At 43.2% G+C, this 22,464-nt stretch overlaps 1 protein-coding gene across 3 annotated transcripts in view; it reads left to right on the plus strand.

Moving 5' to 3' along the window:
- LOC139416178 (reticulon-3-like) overlaps nt 1–22,165 on the plus strand; it is a 35,597-nt gene extending 13,432 nt beyond the window's left edge. For 2 of the 3 annotated variants that reach the window (XM_071164531.1, XM_071164532.1), the window contains 6 exons: nt 12,422–12,629; nt 13,369–13,507; nt 14,708–14,777; nt 18,495–18,541; nt 19,258–19,316; nt 19,474–22,165. In XM_071164531.1, the coding sequence (XP_071020632.1) occupies nt 12,422–12,629; nt 13,369–13,507; nt 14,708–14,777; nt 18,495–18,541; nt 19,258–19,316; nt 19,474–19,522 (572 nt within the window). In that variant the 3' untranslated portion in view covers nt 19,523–22,165. Of the gene's footprint in view, nt 1–2,897; nt 5,475–12,421; nt 12,630–13,368; nt 13,508–14,707; nt 14,778–18,494; nt 18,542–19,257; nt 19,317–19,473 lie in introns of all 3 variants that reach the window. The other variant, XM_071164534.1, reaches the window with a different exon arrangement.
- The last annotated feature ends 299 nt before the right edge of the window (nt 22,166–22,464 follow it).

Genomic DNA, 22,464 nt, shown 5'->3' on the forward strand with positions numbered 1-22,464 from the left:
TACCACATAGCTACAGTAAAATATGGTGGTGGATCTTTTATGTTACGGGATATTTTATTTCCACTGGTCCCGGAGCCCTTGTTAAGGTCAATGGCATCATGAACTATTTTTAGCCAAAAAACCTGGTTGTCTCTGCAAAGGAGGCTGACTCTTGGATGCAAGTGACTCTTCCAGCAAGACGACAACCCCAAGCACTAATCAAAATCCACAAAGAAATGGCTAATTAAACACAAAATCTATATTTTGCAAGGGCCATCTCAGTATCCGGACTTGAACCCCATTGGAATACATGTGGCTTGAAATGAAGTAGACAGGCGCTAAGCGCAGACGAAGATAAAGCATTTTTATTTTTATTTAACTAGGCAAGTCAGTTAAGAACAAATTCTTATTTACCATGCCGGCCAAACCTGGACGAACCTGGGCCTATTGTGTGCCGCCCTATGGGACTCCCAATCACGGCCGAATGTGATAAAGCCTGGAATCGAACCAATGTGATAAAGCCTGGAATCGAACCAGGGACTGTAGTGACACGTCTTGCACTGAGATGCAGTGCCTTAGACCACTGCTCCGCTCTTAACTGGGGTTATTAAGGATCTGGAAAGATTCTGTGTGGAGGAATGGTCTAAGATCCTAACCAACGTGCCCTCCAATTTCCTAAAACCATTTTAGAAAAAGGCTTGTTATCCTCGCAAGAGGAGGGTGCTAGTAATGAAAACGGGCGTTTGCTGTGAACGCTGAGGGTGTACCCGCTTTAAGTTACAGTTTTAACAGTGGCCATGTAGGCTACTGTGGCTATTTTGATCATAATGTAGGTCTAACAAAGTTGCTTACAATCAAAAACAATGGAGAAAATCCATCCCATAACATTTTAACATGGAAATAGCTGTTCTGTCATTCAGCCTATCATTCAGCCTACAGTAGCAGCCAATGTGACTTTTGAAAAACACTTGCCAGTAACCTGTTTATCCCCTTGTCCTTCAGACAAGGAGGCGACTGAAATTTTGTTTTGTTTGATGAAAGATGCAACTTCACAAAATAAAATACATTATTATTCCCATACCATTATTACAGAGAATCAGATAAATTATGCTACCCTCTGCCTATTGGCTATTGGCTTATTCAAGCCTGTCACAAAATACAACACTGCCCCTTTAATTAAAAATAAAAATAAAATCTCTTTGCCTGACTCACTTTTCCTAGAAATGTACACGTTTTGTGCTCTTGTAGGTAGCAATCACCCCCCCTATTGCTGACTACAAATGATCTATAACTGGGATAATAACTGAACAAAATGTGCGCACATGGCTACAGGCATCTCTTGCTTTGATCTCAAAACTCAGGACCACACGTGTAAAAACAACATTACAGTTCAATGTAAATGGCACAGGTCCATATATGGCAATGGTCAATTTGCATATAGGTGTACCTCAGCTCTGATTGGCTATGCCATGTTCTGTGGAGAGTGTGGCTGAGTAGTGCGCAATAGAATCTTACTCCGATGTGTTCTGCCTACAACAAAATCTCTTGCATAGTTAATTTTTGTTTCGGTATGTTGCGTTGATTCGATCCCAATTGCCACAGTAAAGAGAAACGTTTATAGCATTAACTAATAGGGACCACTCTAGAAAGTTGAGTGAAGTTCAATCTCGTACCTCTCTCTATGGCCTGTAAATACCGTTCATCTGGCTAGACACTCACTGCAGGGTTTTGAAAAACACAATTTTTGTTACTTTTAATCCTGCCGTGTGATGTCACGGAGAAGCATTATTCTAAGGCCGTTCTTAATCTTTTCACCACAGATCATAGAAATGTGCCATTTTCACATATCTAGACACTGGTATTGTTCCGGAGATCATGAATAAGAGGTTGAAAAGTGGCGGAATTGCCCTTACAAAATCTCTTCCTCTGAGAAACTGGGTGGAAGCATACAATATAGCTCAGTATTGGTATTATTTTATACTTTTTTTTTTGTTGCTCAAATTTATCAAGGGTGCCAATAATTATGGAACCCACTGTATGTGTTAATTAAGCCATTATGGAAATAGTGTAATGTCTTTTATACCAGGCTGCAGTCGCTTAACCCTAGTCTCGCCCATAAATTGCCTTGCGAGTTCAAACAAGGAGTGTTTATCCTATGTGACCTTTGCTTCCGGACTCGTCTTCCAGGCACGTTTTATGTATCTCGTCCCCGTTGTCACATTCCGTTCTATGATATCATCCCTGTGCTCTTTTATGTTAGTCTTCTGGAGATGTGAGTTACTGCTCAACGGTTCTCATGAGATCATTGATATAACCCAGAAAGCGGAAGGAATGATGAGGGAAGAAGATTTTGTGTATTACCCAATCGTGTTTCCTCAGATGTGGAAACTTTGGGTGGTGACTTGACAGGGCTGCCAGAGAAACAGAGCGGTTTGTAGTGTCCCATGTTTTTTTTCCCAGTAATAAAGTGCCATGTCTTTTGTAGAACATTTCAGACAGAGTACCTGATTTAACAAAACCCCAGCCATATTCTATGCAGCTGTAAATATATGAATTTAGATAAATGAATATACGGCCACAGGGCACACAGTTGTGTAACAGCGTTGTTTATATATGCAATTTTGTTATTTTGTTGTGGAGCTGCTTCATTTCGACCATGCAAGTCATTTCGAACGTTGCCTCATTGAAAATGCTCTTCAATGGCAACAACTTGAGATGCTAAGTCAGCATGCCCGACTGACACACCCTCATCCATTGCTGCAGTTATACAGTGCCATGCATGACTGCTTGGGCTGCAACAAAATGGCCTCCGCCGAATATAACTGGAAGTGCATGGGAGTTTGAGTGTGTCTGTGATTTTTATTCCCTCCCTCCTTTCTCCCCCTTCCCCTCCTTACCTCTGTGCATGGCCGATGCAGACAAAGGAGTGGTGCTGGGCTCTGATAAGCCCACCTCCGAAGCCGTGACCACCTCCCTTCGCTTCGCCGGGTCTTCTCAGTCCGGCTCGTTTTCGCCCGCTAACTATGGGAGCGAAGCATCATCAAGTCCATCTGATGGAAAGCCAGATTCGCCAATCGTGACATCCCCCGTGTCTGAAAGGATAAAGGCACTGGAGGCCCTGGCAGCGAAGAAGGAGCCAGAGCCCAAGACAGATGGAGGCTTTCCTCACTTCAAAGAGCGCCACTATGAAAAGTCTCCTACTGAGGTGCCGGCAGAGACCACCTCACCCTTCCAGAAAAAAGGAGCCTCCACTGATCAGGATTCACCAGAATCTCCCTTTGAGGTCCTGGGAGAAGCACGGCAAGGGAGTGATTTTGAAGATACCGCAGACTGGATGAGAGCTCACTTACCCCCTGTGCCTGACTTTGAGGACAAAGTAGATTCAAACAAAGATGCTCTTGTGTTAGAGAACGATGGCAGATCCCAGGATATAAAAGGGGAAGATAAAGCTATAACTGATGTTCCAGAGGCATTTGCGTGTGTCCCTGACGCTTTCATGGACTCTCCCATCGAAGGGCCTAAACTTAAAAATGTGTTCAAAGACCCAGCGCAGCAGTCTAGTGTTGAGGACGAATCTGAATTTGACCTGAGCTTCCTACCTACAGCATACATGACAGACACCCAAGGGCCCTCTGACCTTGACTCTGAGCACCCTGCCTCTCCTGCCCCTCCTGCTGGTTTTAACTCTCCCCCTCCACCCCCTCCCTCTGACTCAAAAGAGAACGACTCAAAGACCAAGCAGACCCCATGGGGTGATGAGGTAGTCGAGGTCGACAGCTCAGGAGACTCTGATGACACTGTCATTGAGGATGCAGTCTCCATCCTTGCCCCTTCCTTCCCTACCCCGTCTTTGTCAAGTGATACTGCACCTGCCCCCAACCCCTCTGTTCCCTCTCTCCCTACCGAAGAAAAGGAAACTCCTCCAGCAAAGCAGCCAATGCAGGTCCCTACCATCAATGTTATTGAGACAGACGAGCCGAATTACAGCGATGAGGAGATGGAGATGGAGATGGAAGTGGAGGAAGAGGAAGAGGAGGAGGAGGAAAGTTCTGAAGTTGTGAAAGACACCGTGAAAGAGGCACCAAAAACCCCTGAGCCACAACCAGACGTCACTAAAAAGGAATTCTCCAAAATTCCCCCCTTAGAATATGAGGGTTACTCTCCTCCCTCCTCTCCGATCGACTCTGATGCTGAATACTCACCTAAACACAAGATCTTGAAATCTGAATGTGATACGGATGATCAAGAGATAACATTATCTAATGATGGGATGCAAGGTGCTGCTGTGTCAAAGAGCTCTAGTTCTGAGGTATCACAAGCCCAGAAAGTTGAGTCTGATAAATCACAGACCCCCAATGAGTCTAATGAAAAGTCTTCTCCGTCCAATGCCAAACCTTCTGAGAAAACCGCAGAGAACCTTTCGGACTTTACAGACTATGATGACGATGACTGGTCAACTGACGCACAAGAGATCTTAGTGAAGTCTAGCTCTGCTAACGTTACTTCTCAGGATCCTCAACTTCACCCCACATCCAAGTTTGAAGAGTCTGATATTAAACAAGATTATATGCAGACAGTTGAGCTTTCAAAATCCAACTACATGCAGGATGACACAATCCGTAAATACGGATCTTTTGAGGACGAAGACGCACTGCCACCCACGGATGACACCATTGACAATAAAGAGCTGAACTTTGACACTGTACCAGAGCCCTCTCCCTCGGATCCAACCTCTCAGATCCATATCGGAACACTACTCCCTCAAAACAATGCAACTACCATGATCTCAGATTTTGAGAATCTCACCTCGATGGATGAAGATTCCTTCCCCAAGCCAGTCGGTGGCCAGCCATCTCCCAGGGAGTTTCCCAAAGATCCATTCTCCTCTTTCCAGAGCGAACCGCCTGGCAACACCATGGAGCCCAAGACTGAGGAGAAACCTAACGATGACATCATTGCAGATCGCATAGTCAACAGCAAGACTCTCCCACCACAGGAAGCTGTGGCGGAGAAGGACACTAAAGCAGGACACCATTCGCCAGACAATACCAGTGATCCAGAAAGCATTGAGCCGGACTGCTCTGTCTCTGGTGCCACGGACAGCTTCGTCGAGTTCATGAGGGAGTGCCTGAAGTCACGACAGGACGAAGATCCAGAAGACATCCGTCAAGGTCCCACAGCCAAGGATGAGTGTCCTCCCTCCCAGTCCACACCAACCATGGTCATGGACCTGGAGCAGGAACACCTCACTATCAATGCCCTTAAAGAGTTGGGCAGCAGCCAAGAAGAGGAGGATGACCTTCAGTCTAGTTTCAAGGCCTTTGAGAAATCCCAGTCTTCCTTCACCTCAACAACCTCTGACCATCCTTTACCCCAAAACAAACCTACGTCCGACAGCGCGTATTCCAAAGAGGTAGAGGCCATCGACGTGTGGGTGGCTGAGGCCTACCACCTTGCAGAACATGTCTTGACAGCAATACTAACGCACTTGTCAGGTAACATGCCTCCCCTCTGGGCTCTATGCCTGCTAACCTCACGCAAGCATAGCACAATGACCACACTCTTCCTCTCTCTCTCTCACTTGCATCTTTCTTCTAGCATCTGGTCCTCTTATTCAAAGTGTGAGTACACTAACTATATAACACATGGTTGCATGTGTCTGAGAATTTTGATAACACCATTTAGATTTTTTTTATTTTTCCTGATACGGCGCCATGGCTGTATTACTTACAGGTCCAATTTAATGTTTGGGGACACGTACTCGTTCAAGGGCTTGTCTTTATTTTTTGCTATTTTCTACATTGTACAATAATAGTGTAAACATCAAAACTATGAAATAACATATGGAATCATGTAGTAACCAAAAAAGTGTTAAACAAATCAACATTTATTTTATATTTGAGATTATATTTGAGATTCTTCCACACATGCAGATATTATCTGTTCAAAAACACAGCGTTTGGAACCAAAAATCTCAAATTTGGGCTCATCAGACCAGAGGACAGATTTTTACCTGTCTCTTGTCCATTGCTCGTATTTCTTGGCCCAAGAAAGTCTTCTTATTGGTGTCCTTTAGTAGTGGTTTCTTTGCAGCAATTCGACCATGAAGACCTGATTCATGCCGTCTCCTCTGAACAGTTGTTGTTGAGATGTGTCTGTTACTTGAACTCTGTGAAGCATTTATTTGGTCGGCAATCTCAGGTGCAGTTAATTGATCATTTCTGAGGCTGGTAACTCTCATGAACTTATCCTCTGCAGCAGATATAACTCTGGGTCTTCCTTTCCTGTGTCGGTCCTCATGAGAGTCAGTTTCATCGTAGCGCTTGATGGTTTTTGTGACTGCACTTGAAGACACTTTCAAAGTTCTTGACATTTTCTGCAGTTACTGACCTTCATGTCTTAAAGTAATGATGGACTGCCATTTCTCTTTGCTTATTTGAGCTGTTCTTGCCATAATATGGACTTGGTCTTTTACCAACTAAGGCTATCTTCTGCATACCACCCCTACCTTGTCACAACACAACTGATTGGCTCAAATGCATTAAGAAGGAAAGAAATTCCACAAATTAACTTTTAACAAGGCACACCTGTTAATTGAAATGCATTCCATGTGACTACCTCGTGAAGCTGGTTGAGAGAATGCCAACAGTGTGCAAAGGGTGGCTACTTTGAAGAATCTCAAATATATTTTGATTTATTTAACACTTTTTTTGGTTACATGATTTTTACATGATTCCATATGTTGTTTCATAGTTTTGATGTCTTCACTATTATTCTGCAGTGTAGAAAATGGTAAAAATAAAGAAATACCCTTGAATGAGTAGGTGTGTCTAAACTTTTGACTGGTACTGTATGTGCCAGACTGAAATCTGGCTCTTACAGTCAATCCTTATGAAGGTCTCCACGTTCAGACAGAGTGCAGTTGTCGTCACCCCCCCCCCCCCCCCCATGTCCTTAAAAGCTTAGAGTAATCATGGTCGGACAGTGGGTGGTGGGGAGTTCAAACATGGCGCTCCAGTGTCTGCTTGCAATGCCCCTGGATGTCAGGCGGAGAAGTCGATTCACCAGTGTTGGGTTTCTGCTTTGGTGCAACTTTCCACACTACGCTGCACTTAGACAGGACAGGAGACGATCATGCCAGAGACGCGTGATCATTCTGAAGGCGCAGACTTTACTTTACCTTTTATGATGGTCATTATTATCGACGAGCTGGATTGGATATTACAAGAGCATGACCAGACACGCTGGAGGAACTGCAAAAAATGATAACAGCTTACTCGTGCTTTGTCCAACTCCCCTGACTAACGTTGCCATGCCAGTTTGAGTTGGCAAAAACCCATACAGAAGGGACCAGGCTAGGGGGCATTGGTTCTCTTATTTTGTGTGACAATTGTCACTTGGCTCAGAGGAAGGGTGCCAACCGCCGTAATTAGCTGGATGTCATAAGAGCTTTTATTCCCCTCTTGCCCTCCTCTTGAGTCTTGGCACAGCCCTCCCAACCTCCTCTAGAAAATGATACACAGAATGTTCCATTTTTCTTGTGACCGTCCTTGATTTTAATGGCACAAAGGACACAGTAAATACATGGTATATACACTGAGCAAAAATATAAACGCAACATGTAAAGTGTTGGTCCCATGTTTCATGAGCTGAAATAAAAGATACCGGAAATGTTCCATACACACAAAAAAGCTTATTTAATTTTTTTTATTTTTTATATATCCCTGTTAGTGAGTATTTCTCAGTTTCAAGATAATCCATTCATCTGAGGTTTTTCATATCAAGAAGCTGATTAAACAGCATGATCATTACACAGGTGCACCTTGTGCTGGGGACAATAAAAGGCCACTTGAAAATGTGCAGTTTTGTCACATGATATAATGCCACAGATGTCTTGTTTTGAGGGAGCGTGCAGTTGGCATGCTGACTGTAGGAATGTCCACTAGAGCTGTTGCCAGAGAATTAAATGTTAATTTCTCTACCATAAGCTGCCTCCAATGTCATTTTGGAGAATTTGAGTTCAACCGGCGTCACAACTGCAGACCACGTGTAACCACGCCAGCCCAGGACCTCCACCTCCGGCTTCTCCAGCTGCGGGATCGTCTGAGATCAGCCACCCAAACAGCTGAGGAAACTGTTTACACAACCGAAGAATTTCTGCACAAACTGTCAGAAACCGCCTCAGGGATGCTCATCTGCGTGCTCGTCGTCTTCACCAGGGACTTCACCTGACTGCAGTTCGGCATCATAACCGACTTCAGTGGGCAAATGCTCACCTTCGATGACCACTTGCAAGCTGGGGAAGTGTGCTCTTCACTTGGATGAAGCCCGGCTTCAACTGAACCAGGCTGATTGCAGATGGCGTGTATGGCGTCGTGTGGGCGAGCGGTTTGCTGATGTCAGCGTTGTGAACAGAGTGCCCCATGGTGTCGCTGGGGTTATGGACAACAAACACAATTGTAAATTACAATTTAAATGCACAGAGCTTCAGTGACAAGATCCTGAGGCCCATTGTCATGCCATTCATCCGCCACCATCACCTCATGTTTCAGCATGATAGTTCAAGGTCCAATGTCACAATGATCTGTACACAATTCCTGGAAGCTGAAAATGTCCCTTCTTCCATGGCCTGCATAATCACCAGATGTGTCACCCATTGAGCGTGTAAGGTATGCTCTGGATCGACGTTTACCACCGCATGTCCCAGTTCCCGCCAATTTCTAGCAACTTCACACAGCCATTGAAGAGGAGTGGGACAACATTCCACAGGCCACAATCAACAGCCCAATCAGCTCTGCGAAGGAGATGTCGTACTGCATGAGGGAAATGGTGGTCACACCAGATACTGGCTGGTTTTCTGATCCACGCCCCTAACATATGCATATCTGTATTCCCAGTCATGTGAAATCCATATATTAGAGCCTAAGGAATTGATTTAAATGGACTGTTTTCCTTATATGAACTGTAACTGTGAAATTGTTGCGTTTTCTATTTTTGTTCAGTGTGAAAAGCTTGAATATGGCTCTTATCTGAGCTTCATCTAGTTTATATATCACATCTGCCAAGATAATATGCCTTATCAATGCTGTCATTATTACCTACTGGCTTACAAGATGTTACATATACTCTAAACACACGAGGTCACAGCTAACTGTACATTTTGTGTAATCGTCTTCTGTGATTTGATTTAACCCAAGGCAGGGTGGCCCTCTAATTCACAGTGTGGAGTTGAAGCAGATCAGCCCCCCTCCCCCAATAGGGAACCCCTTCCTATGCTATGCCTGCTCAGTGCAAACATGAAATCCAAACCTGGCACACACAAACTGGTATGTAGACAGGAGTTAAAGGCAGGATGCCTGCAGTGTGGACTCAAACATGTTCATGTGCTGCGAGCGCAACCTACACCACGGGCACGCTATGGAACTGTAGGTCATCACTGAGGCAACCAGTAACTAGGGGGAAGTTTACGCCATGCAGGAGTCGTGGAGGGAATTATAATGAAGCATTACAGTTAGCTACTGTTGGAGGTGCTTTAGGACAATACATATCGACGGTATAGCGCATATTTTCTTCTAGCATATCAAATAATAATGCGCTCGTAATTATTTTCACGGGCGGTTTCTGTGTACTTTTAAAGACCAAAATTCAAGTAGCGTAGCTTACATTTTGGGGGTTATTTTCCCTCAATCTGCTACAGTTTTCTCTTTAAGTACGCTGTTTCCCTCTGCCGCAAACCATTCTATTTGAGTCATCCTTCTGCATTGTTGCTGCCTCAACTCTGTGGTTTATAAGGCGGGGTATGCCCGGCTAGGTGAGTTAAGGTTACTTTAGTGGGTGTAACAACCTGTTTTAGTTGGCTTGGCTTTATTGGTAATGATAATGCGGTAGGGACATACCAGTTCTCCCTCAAAAGGCCTCAACAAGAAATGGTCACACTGACAGTGATATGAATCAGTCATCCTCCCAAATAGGGTACACATTTGAACAGTGGCCAGAAAAGGCTCCTCTCTCTTGGGCTAGTGAGAAAATCTTGACTTCTGCCAGGCCTTTAAAGATTAGTTCAAATCAGCCAGTCCATTTGTAGTAGGAAGATTTGTGTTAATCGTGTGCGTGTGTGTGTGTTTAGACTAGGACTGGGAGGGATAGGGCGGGGGCCAGCCAGTCGTTGTCAGTCGGGAGGGAGTGGATCATGTCAATACTTGAGTCAGACTTATTCACCCATGCCAATGTGTATATAATCACCTATGGTATTTGACTTGCTTTAGAAGCTGGTTTAGCTTTGCAGGAGTAAAACGTTGAAATCTGTTGCCAGGCTATGTTGTAATGGGGTCACACACATTGACGCAAATAGACGCGCGCGCACACACCCTGGAATGCAGGCAATGTGGTGTGGTGCCTGTACCTTTAAGAGCTGCTCACTGCACAGTGAGGTAGAAAGCAGGCCACTGCGGCTCTGCTGCCACTGGGACTCGCTGCTAGATCTGGGGCCTATAACGCAGGGAGGGAGGGAGTGATGATTAACGAGGGCCGCCAGCCCAGGCTACCTCCCTGTGGGTACCAGCAAAGCATGCTGGGAGGGACTCAGACCCCTGCAGTGCTGGGCTAGGAAACCCCACTCATTCTCTGAGCACCGCTCACCAGCCAGCCAGGCAGCATCAGGAACAATGGAGTGCTGTCTGTGTCCTGCTACAAGAGGGGCGCTGCTTGGCTTCTCTGCTCTGTCAGGATGACTTGTCTGTAAACAAACAAAACAATGCACTGTGCCATGCAGCTATGTTCCACATTTTTAACTGATACACAATATTGCTCCTAGCTCTCTATTGTAGTATATTTTGAACATTTTGATATTTAATAATGAAAATTTAGATTTTAGAAGTTTATATTTATTACATTTGTTGTAGGTAAACTAAATTGGAGGAAGGGTAAAAGAGAACTATGATAAACCAAGTTTCCTAATCCATTCACTCAATCCTCCCTCCAATAAACCCCACATGGTTGTCTCGAGTTGGAAATCTTTCTATCAGTTAATAATACTGAAGCCTATATGGTAAGTGAGCATTTTAATCATGGAAAACTAACCAGCTGCAGTGTAGCCTAATTTCACAACACAATCCTGTTACTTTAACAGGATATAGTTAAGTGATTCTGTTTTTTTTTTTTTTTTGCCTCTACACAATCTCGTGTACATGAGTGCCTCGACTATGTGCAACCCTGGATAAATTCCTATTTCCCTTCTGTAGCGTAGCCCCACGACGAGGCTGCTTACAAGCTCATAACATATGCTGATACTAATCGTAGCTGCCTTGTTTTTTTTTTTCATACAAGCCCTGGCCGCGGGACATGCTACATCTCCTCAGTGTCTGTATGTGGGACCAGATGATGCAGAGCCGCAGTGGCTCGCTCTCAGCTGTACATTACATGTTAGTGGAGCATGAGTCACTCTATCTCTCTCTCTCTCACACACACACACACTCACAGAGTTAGGTAATGGTGGGCGAGCAGTGTGCCAGGCATCTCCCACCCCAGAAACGTGTGTGTGTGTGTGTGTCTCTGTCTCTGTGTGCCTTCTGTATGTCTGTTTGTGTAGCCTATGCACAGGGGTAGAAAGATTTGGGTAGAAACAGTGCTCTGTCTAGCACAGTGTGGGATGAACAAAATTGGGGATGAAAGGAAGAAGTGGTAAAAAAAAGTGGGCGTCTCCGTTCCCTACGGTTTCTCCAAGAACCTTTTCTTGGTAGTCAGCCCAGCCTGCTACCACGGTGTCAAAAACGTAGAAAAGCCTTCGAAGAAGAGTGAAACGGAAAGACGCCAACCGAATTGCATTAATGGATCCTCTGTAGAGTGAGGGGAGTGGGAAGGGTTGTTGTGTATGCCGTGCTCTCTGCTCTGCTTTCTCTCCCCCTTAATTGGCTGCAACGCACAGCAGCCCAGGCCCGGAGCCCGAAGAGGCGTAGTCCCATGTGGAGGCAGCGGTTGATACCAGGTTTCTTTAAATGCCCCCTTTTCATGCAAAGGATGGAGGGAGGATATTTAAGAGCCCAATAAGAGGGTTGCGTAACAACACTGTATTGGGAATATCAGTTCAGTTTGTATACACACAAACATGTACAGGGTTGTGGGGGCAGGTGTGGTAACAGTATCTAATGCAGTCTGTATACAATATGTTATTGTTAGACTGGAGTTGCCAGAGGGGGAAAACACAGCATTTTATTATAGGTTGGCGGTTGGATATCACCATTTGCTGGTCTTGTATTCCGAACGTGTCTTGTGCAATAAGCAACTTGAATTCTTCCCTCTTGTCTCCCCCCTAATCTCATAAACAATAATGCCCTCTCACCCGCTTTCCACACACTGAAACATGCACTCATACAAACACACATTTTCCTTCCATTAAACACACACACACACCTTTCTGCTACACCCTTTCTTTCACCCACTCTAGTCAAGGACTTGGTGCACTGGCGAGACCCCAAGAAGTCTGGCGTGGTGTTCGGCCTGTCCCTGCTGACGCTCCTGTCCCTGGCGGCGTTCAGCGTCATCAGCGTGATCTCTTACCTGCTCCTCGCCCTGCTCTGTGTCACCATCTCCTTCCGCATCTACAAGTCCGTCGTCCAGGCCGTGCAGAAGTCCAACGACGGACACCCCTTCAAGTAAGGCGGCACACTCCACCTGGAAACTTGTGATGCTACTAAGTATTGTATTCCTTAGAACGAACGTGGGAAAATCCAGTGGTAAGAGTGGTTGGTAGGAGTGGTTGTTTTTGACAAAACGTCTAGCTGAGTAGTCTTCACTAGGGCCAGGATTTTTTTTTTCTTCTCCTCACCACATGACCAGAAAAAACTAAATTCCCTATTTTTATGTTATCATCGTTGCCATTGCTGTTTTTAGCTCCAGCAGGATGTTTGTGCTTGTCATCACAATCCCTGCCTGAGTGACTCATTTCCTGCTGGTTTTATTAATAGAAACATCATGTTTGGTCCAGGCAGAGTGGGTGGGGGGGCTTACTTCACTACAGCCCAGTCAAACACAGAATGATGACTTCTTATTTGTTTATTTATTGAACACTTATTTTACCAGGCAAGTAGATTCACCTGGTCAGTCTGTCATGGAAAGAGAAGGCGTTCATAATGGTTTGTACACTCAGTAAATGCATATGGAAACAACTGCTGGAGTAGGGGAAAAAAGCTAACCAGTGAAATCCTCAAATCCAGTGACTTGATCAAGTTCTAAAATGAAAGCAGCTCGGGTTGGTTGAGCTGATTTGGCGCTTTTTAGCGGGTTAGCATTAAATGATCAAATGAAAGCCGTTGTTAGAGTTGACGTATAGCAGGTTAGCCTGACTTTTGAGTTCGCAGCTTCACACTCCTGCTGTGGGTTGGTTCTCTTCAGGGCTTTGATGGAGAAGGATGTCAGCATTCCCCCCGAGACCTTCCACAAGCACGTGGACGTCAGTTTGACCTACATTAACCGATTCCTCAAACAGATGAGCAAACTCTTCCTGGTCGAGGACCTCATCGACTCCCTGAAGGTGGGTTTAAGTGTCTGTCCAGCTGCCTGTCAGGCGGTTCACCCCCTGTATCTGTGCCTCTGACTATGATGGATATGCTGGTAGACCAGTGATCCATTCCATCATACCCTGGCGTGTGTGGGTGGATCGTTTTGCTGTTCACCTCGTTCATAAATCTACGTACACGACCCTAAACAAGGTATCAGGCAAGACGGCCCTAAACAGGTGACAATCCAGACTATGTCTATTCTTTCCCCCTTAAACTCTCCTCTCCTGCCGCACAATACTTTTTATTGACTCACGTAATCTGAACACTGAGCGATCCCTGCTGTGTGTGTGTGTCTATAATAAGCCTCTCCACCACCAACCCTGGTCATGTAGTTAGTAACTCAACCCTATTGTATGTTGCAGTGTGAGTGTGACAGTGATCAACTGTAAAACTCTTCATCATGTGACTATGACAGAGAGCGGGAGAGCTCACGGTATGTCAATGGCATGCCCGTGTGCGTCAATCACACAGGGCAGGCGCGACACTAGCCCTGGCTTCGCACCACGGCCATCCGATAGCAGCTAGCTCGCTGACCCAGAATGCAGCTCACAGCTAGCTCTCTGTGGAGTGAGTGAATAGGAGGGAGGAGAGGAGAGGAGAGCTACTGCCAGTCTTAGCACTTCATTATAGCCCAGCCAACCAGACATACCAGCCCATCAGACCAAGTCGATCCCATGGCCACTCATGCAGGGTTAATGCTCCTTGCTGTGGCTCCACTCTCAGCCTATTAAATCAACATTCCATCCCTTCCCTAGCCGGAGGTAGAAGTAGCCCCTAACCACAGATCTAGGATCAGATTATCCTACCTCCCATGCCATAGCATAAACCAACAATGGGATTAGAAAATATTACAATATTTGACCCTAGGACAGTTGTTAAGGGGCATCGTCTTAATCCTCCCACTCCTGAGTATGGATACCATGGGTATGTATAAACCGAGGATGAATTTGGGGGGATGCAACTGTACCTAACGTTCAGATAGAAATGTAATGCATAGAAATGTCACGATTCCCTATTTTACATGACAGAACACCGTGCCTGTTCTACATTTCACTCTGCAATGTTTGAACCGCTTCACCCCTCTGAATAGGCCCCAGGCACCCAGTGTTCTAATCATTGACTTAATATGGCATCGTTGGCTCTGACCCGGGTGTGTTTTCTTCTTCTCCCAGCTGGCTGTAGTGATGTGGCTGCTGACCTACGTAGGAGCCGTCTTCAACGGCATCACCATCCTCATCCTGGGTAAGAGTCTATCTCAGCACTGCACTCAGCACTGCACTGCAGCCAATCAGAGTAGCAGCTAGGGCCCTGAGGGGAAAGGTTTTGAATCAGCAGCTGAATGATTGATTGCAGCTCATTGATTGATTGACAGGTCTGAAACCCTACCATCTCTGTGACTCACAAACATATCCTGCTCCTCTCCTGACAATCTCACCCTCAGTGATCAGTTGAGAGGCCAAACTGTTAAGAATGTGGCTAGGATAGCACATGACAATGAGGAAATGAAATCGAAAATGGGAGGAACAATATTGTTTTCCCCAATAACAATTTGAATTTTGTACCTTGTCGGTTAAGAAAAAACATTATATTGCACGTTGAATTCTCATTTTCTTTTTTACACAAATAATGTGATCACAATAATGTAGTACAATTACAAATGTGAATTTAGATTTATCTTTTAACAATTTTCTTTCTCAATATTGCAGTGTTATCTGGTATGGCATTGAACAAGACCTGTAATCTTGAATATTCAATTGGTTTGTCATATATTAACGTAAAAATAATATTGCAATATTTTGGCATCTCATATATCTATATCTATATATCTATATCTATCTATATATCTATATCTATCTATATATCTATCTCTCTCTCTCTATCACTATCTCTCTATCTCAATCTCTATCTCTCTCTATATCTCTGAGATTGATCCATAAATTGCAGCCCTGAATCTGCAATAAAAATGTAGCGCTGGTAATATGAGTCACATTTGAACAGTTTGGGTTAGAATAGTGGTCTCCAACCTTTTCTTTCATAATAGCTACTTCATACAAGCTAATAGCTACTTCATACATTTTTCAAGCTACTTATATAAAATTAGATGTGTTATTGGGTAGGCCTAATTTGATGAATAAAAACAAAGAACAGCATTGCATACATGAAGCAACTGCGTTTTGGTTCTTAAAACCACACATTTTGGGAGACCAGTTGTACAACTGAATGCCTTCAACTGGAATGTGTCTTCCGCAGTTACAGGACTAGGCTGCTATAAATTAATTTCAAATAAATGTTTAATTGTCATTCTGTTGAATAGTGGCCTATTTAACAACACACCACAGTGAGTAGGCTAAATGTATTTGACAACAAATCCTGAAGCAATAGAATAATCATGAAAAGGAAGAGGAATAACCAAAGTGTAGACTTAGCAAACACATTGCTTGACTGTTCCGCTTCTCATCTGACATGGAATTTTTCTGGCGCCGTTGTTTAATCTGTCTAGGAACCCCTCGTCAACAGCCAATGAAATTGCAGGGCGCCAAATTCAATCAACAGAAATCTCATGATTTAAATGTCTCAAATATCCAAGTATTAGACACCATTTTAAAGATAAAATTATCGTTAATCCAACCACAGTGTCCGATTCGAAAAAGCTTTTCGGCGAAAGCACAACATTATGTTAGGTCAGCAACTAGTCACAGAAAGCATACAACGATTTTTTTTCAACCAAAGAGAGGAGTCACAAAAAGCAGAAATAGAGATCAAATTAATCACCAACCTTGGATATTCTTCATCAGATGACATTCCCGGGACAACATGTTACACAATTCATGTATGTTTTTTTTGATCAAGTTCATATTTATATCCAAAAACGTCAGTTTACATTTGGCTTTGCCTCCAAAACATCCCGTGAATTTGCACAGAGCCACATCAATTTACAGAAATACTCATAATAAACATTGATAAAAGATACATGTGTTATTCACAGAATTAAAGATGTAGTTCTCCTTAATGCAGCTGCTGTGTCAGATTTCAAAAAACTTTACGGAAAAAGCAAACCATGTAATAATCTGAGTACGGCGCTCAGAAACCAACACAACCCAAAAATATATCCGCCATGTTGGAGTCAACAGAAGTCAGAAATAGCATTATAAATATTCACTTACCTTTGATGATCTTCATCAGAATGCACTCCCAGGAATCCCAGTTCCACAATAAATGTTTGATTTGTTCCATAAAGTCCATCATTTATGTCCAAATAACTCCTTTCGGTTCGTGCATTCAGTACACAATCTAAACTCACGACGCTCGGGCAGGTCAAGGCAAAAGTTAAGACGAAAAGTCCTATTACAGTTCGTAGAAACATGTCAAACGAAGTATAGAATCAATCTTTAGGATGTTTTTATCATAAATCTTCAATAATGTTCCAACCGGAGAATTCCTTTGTCTGTAGAAAAGCAATGGAATACGAGGTAACTTTCATATGAACACGCATCACGAGCTCATGGCTCTCTGCCAGACCTCTGACTCATTCCCCTCTCATTCGGCCCCACTTCACAGTAGAAGCATCAAACAAGGTTCTAAAGACGGTTGACATCTAGTGGAAGCCTTAGGAAGTGCAAAATGACCCCATAGACACTGTATATTCAATAGGCCAAGAGTTGAAAAACGACAAACTTCAGATTTCCCACTTCCTGGTTGGATTTTTCTCAGGTTTTCGCATGCCATATGAGTTCTGTTATACTCACAGACATCATTCAAACAGTTTTAGAAACTTCAGAGTGTTTTCTATCCAAATCTACTAATATTATGCATATATTAGCAACTGGGACTAAGTAGCAGGCAGTTTACTCTTGGCACGCTTTTCATCCAAATGTGAAAATGCTGCCCCCTAGCCCAAACAGGTTAAAGCGCTGTCAGTGTCACCATGAAAATGTTTAAAACTTGTCTCAGTAGCATACATATTTGATGAAACAAGGGTAGAAATGGCTTATTTGGTCGTTATTACTTACCAAGCAAAGCAGAGCTGTTTTTATCAAGGTACACATATCTTGCTCTTTTATATTTTGCGCATAGGTGCATACAGACACACAATTATTTCACAGATATAATCATGTAATATTTGAACGCCTATTTTGAAAGTGGGGATGTAGCGCCTCCATTTCTCAGGCGCCTGTGGACATACAGTAACTATCCACTGTCACATTCGTTCGTCTCTCCGGTTCATGCTCAAATGTTTCATGCATGTTTAAACCAACCTGGGCAATGGGACACACTTGAAAGGGGGTCAAAGTTCATGAAATGTGCTACAAAAGGTTTATCATAAAACATTTTACTTTACATTTAAAAAAATATATTATAATAATTAAACATTAGTTCAGAATCTCACTGGATTACTAAAAACCCAGTCCCAGCATTTTTACTGTGCAATTACATCGCTATAATGCTTGGTAAACGGCATCGTTTAGAATAGAAACTCAGGACAATTGCTGTGAGACTAGAACACTGTGTGGGTCTTGTTAGTCTGTTGTTAGCGTGTCACACTTGTTCAGTGTCCACCCGTGACCTTTTCCAATATTGACAAGACTGATGATAGTCAGAGGTCACTGGCGGCACAGAATGTGGCCTTCAGATGATTGGCTCGTTTAGACCACCACTACCCAATAGCCTGCTGCTTTGAACAACACTGTATGTCAGGAGTATTGATCTGAACTTTCTTAATGGCGTGTCACGCCATCGCAGTTTACAAGGTGTTACTGCCTAATTGGTTGTTTGTTCTTACTAGTAAAATGTTCTTCACTGTCCTTTGTCTCCTTCCCTGAAAGTGGCTTTATTATTATTATTATTATTGTGATGGACTATAAATGGTAACTTTATATAGTCCTGTGATGCTTTGTGCTTTTTTGTAGAGGTCAGTTGTTATTTTTGTTATTTCAAAGTTTTTCTTTCCCTCTCCTCCAGCTGACATCCTCCTATTTGCCGTGCCCCCGTTCTATGAGAAGAACAAGGTGAGAGACTGACCCTTGACCCTTTTGTCTTCTTATGACGTCGAAGAAGTCGAGAGCTTTTATTGTAGCGTTACATGCTTTAGAACTATGTCGACATGAGTCGTGCTGGTGAAATCATACCATTTACCTAGAACTGGGCCTATATATGGTTCTGTTTCACCCGTGAACAGTGATGATGATGATGATGACGACATCATCAATTTGCTGGCGCGTACAAGTCATCACCCATCGTTCCGCTCTGTGTGACCTCACCGGATGACTGGGCTCTTCCGAGTCGTTGGAGGCTGTTTTTGCATACTTATCGTAATCATAGGACAAGGCTGATGGGACAAGTCACCCTACTGTCACAGTTACAAGATGGCTTTTAAGTGTCCGGTTGAATAAAGTCATCACCTTAATGTTTCCATATCTTTTATATGCTTACTGTGAACTGTGAACTGTATAGGTCTGTTGAATTCACGGAGGCCTAGATTAATGGCAGCATTTTACTCTTCTAAACACACACGCGGTAACCATAACAACCCCTAATACCATAACAACCGTAATACGGTAACAGTCGTGGCATCTGTCTACTTGTGTTTTTTTTTATCTCGTAACTCATTTTGTGTGAACAATGAGGCATTGTTTCATGTTATTTGGATCAGGTCTGTTTTTGACCCAGATGATCTGTAATTGAATGTAAAACTCACTTTTGTCTTCCCCTCTTTCTTCCCCAGACCCAGATTGATCGCTACATGGAGATTGCACGCACTCAAGTCAACACCACAATGGCTAAGTAAGTGTTCCCAACCAAAATGGTTTAAATGCCAACAGGATGTCTCCGATCACAATCTACCTAAACTAACTGTTTCGTATACAATATCAGTGGTGCCAGGTGATCAGAGATGTGTATGTTGACGGTGTACATGTTCTCTTTGCCTTTTCTCTTCCAGGTTGCAAGAGAAACTCCCTGGAGCCGTCAAGCGTACGAAAGCTGAATGAGCGGCCCGCAGACATCTTCATCACCATCCTCCTCACATGTATCCCATCTTAAATCCCCTCCTCCCTGCCCTCCCCTCCTTCTCAGTCCTCCTCCCCCTATCCACCATCTAACATCCACTCCCTCCCTTCCACCAACCATCATACCATCTGCACTGAACCAGCTAGGTAGAAGAGAACAAAGTAATGCTATTCAATGTGAACCGCGCAGCTTAACTAAGAGCATTTAGAAAAAGAACTGCGCCTACTGTGTCGACAGGAAACACGTCTAGCGGGAGGAAGTGATGTAATGCCGTGGCAGGAGCACTAAAAATCAAAATAAATGATGCAGGGGTCAAGTGAACTAGACGGAATCTATGACCTGGTTTTGTAGTGTACAGTTGGAGTGTGTAAGGTTTATCATTGACGAGTAAGTATGAGTGTTAATCTCGCAAAAAAGCTAATGTCTGTACTTTTAACTAATATATATTTAGCTGAAAGTAAACCGAACAAGTAGAAGAGTAAAACGCATAAAAAGAGCAAAATGATTTTAGAAAAACGTACCCTTTGGGTGTCAATTGTGGCTTGTCTTTTTCCTGCTCTCTCGCTCTGTGGCAGTTTGTATGGATAAACAAAAAAATATATAAAGTTTGTGTTTGGAACGTGGTACTGGGATTTCACTGTTACGGTTTTGGTGTCAATTGTGTTTTGCTCACCTTAAAGGCACTTATGTATGTATAACGTTTCTGCAATGTACCGAACATTTATTTGATTTTTTATTTTAATCCCACGAGCAGGTTGAAATAAAAGGATTTGGAACACTGAACCAGCTGTGATACTTTTGGTCAAGTTCACCCTGTTTGATTTGAACGCATTTGGTGTAATGTTTCTGTATATACACGACAACGGGCTCCCCCTTTCTGTGCTGTAATGAAACGAGTTAGCCTGGCTTGTTTATAAAAGAACAACTCCCTCTTACAGCGGTCATAACTCGTTTTGTTGTCGCACCTGTTCAAGTCGACATCCAATGTTTCACGGTCACCTGTAAAATGTATATTATTACTATTATTGATATGGTTCTTATTGCGCATAGGATTGCCGCTTTCGACTCCCTTTCAGCCTCGTAAAGGCTCCATGAAGCTTCGTAGTTGCTTTCTTGAAGCTTCATAACCGCTTGACTTCTCCAGGGAGACCTCTTGGATATGGGCTCAAAGAGCGGCCACTTTTTTGACAGTAGCTCAACGTATATCTATAACGGAACGATAGATGCAAGAAAATATTTGGTGGGTGTTTGTAATGGGCTTTAGTTAATTTTTTTCTTTGAATGCCATGTAGTGCATGTCATTGCATGAGCTGGAAACATTTGCACACTTTTTTTTAATATATATATATATATATAGGCTGTATCATTTTCTTAACTGTTAATGTTTTTGTTTATAAGATGATCATTATTTGTGATTGCTTAAATTGTGTTTTGGTTACAATAAAAACCATAGTCATCTATTTTTAGGGCTACTTCTCTGCAATGGCCTCGTGTCTTCGAAAGGGGTTTTAGAAATAGATTTTTGAAAAATATTAAACGACTGTTCCTATTCTCATCGTCCATACTCCGTGACAATGTGCTCAAAGTAGGTTTGCACCTCCGTTGTAATTTTTGGGAGGAAATCCCTCTACATTGGATAGTCACTAAAGATGAAACACTAATGTTGTAACATAAATTATACAATGACCGTTTAGCATTGCCTCAATGCATCTACTACTACTACTACTACTACTACTACTCAAATGTATGTTAACTGCTGAATGTTACCCTACCACATTAATATAACATTCCTCCCCGTGCATGAAAACGCATTGTTTCACAGTGGCCCTGATGTTGTCCGCGTACACACCACCTCACAGAGATGTGGTGCAACAATGCTTATTGGTTCCCTTTGTGCATACATGTGTCTCTGTATCCAACTCTGTGGCAGTTCATTCAAGCCAATGGACACATACTCTACTTGCTTCGCTAGGGTAAGGTCTAACTCTACCCTCAATTCATCGACTCAAGCTATTGGACATGTTTGTTCTGGATGTTTTTGTTTTTCACACGTGCACACATACACGCTCACCCACAGTCAAACGTATCCAATGTCTGTAAACCACTGTGTCTTTGTGATGCTGGACTAATTATACATTCGGTTGCCATGATGACCCCATGATGACGAGGTGTTCCAGACAGTCAGGCTTTTCATGGGCGCTCCAGCTCAACCTTTTCATTGAAGGCAATGCTACCTGTGTTTTCAATAGATTATAATACAAACCTCTCACTTTAGTGTCTTTATTCTTCCTTTGTCAATTATGATATAATTCTACATTTTAAACTGGTTTCCTTGAAGCATGTATTTGTTTTCTTATTTTTCCTGCTTCCTGTCTTTTTCCTTTCTTGGAGGGGGTTGGCAGGAGTTTATTTCTTCTTTGGCATTCTTTGTTTAGCTTTTGACTATATTGGTAACTAGGTGTATTGACTAACATCTCCAGCTCTGTCTGTTAGCAATGACTTTTGATCACATTTTGGAGCTTTTGGGGGGGGGGGGGGGTGAAGAAAATTTGCAGAAAAAAAATAATAACTGTGGCCCCTGTAGTGATGTTAAAGTGGAGGTAATAAACATATGTCAAAGGACACCCTGATTTGTTTTGTCCATCTGTGGTCTGCTCAACAACATTTAAACACTAAACATGACAGCATGTTTGAACCACGGGGAAATACATTTGTGTCAAGATTGAAAACGAGACTGAGTCCAGCATTCGCGCTCCCGCCTGGACAGAGGATATGGGATGGTGATATGAGTGGTTTTGATAAGAGGATAACACTGTAGCTACTCATTTTAGACCAGGTCTGCGTGTTGAGATAACAGACATGGTAAACCCAATCAGCGAATGTGTTGCTTTATACGTTATTACCAGCTGTCTGCAAATGACAG

Source organism: Oncorhynchus clarkii, chromosome 9 (assembly GCF_045791955.1).
Source record: "Oncorhynchus clarkii lewisi isolate Uvic-CL-2024 chromosome 9, UVic_Ocla_1.0, whole genome shotgun sequence".
NCBI lineage: Eukaryota > Metazoa > Chordata > Actinopteri > Salmoniformes > Salmonidae > Oncorhynchus > Oncorhynchus clarkii.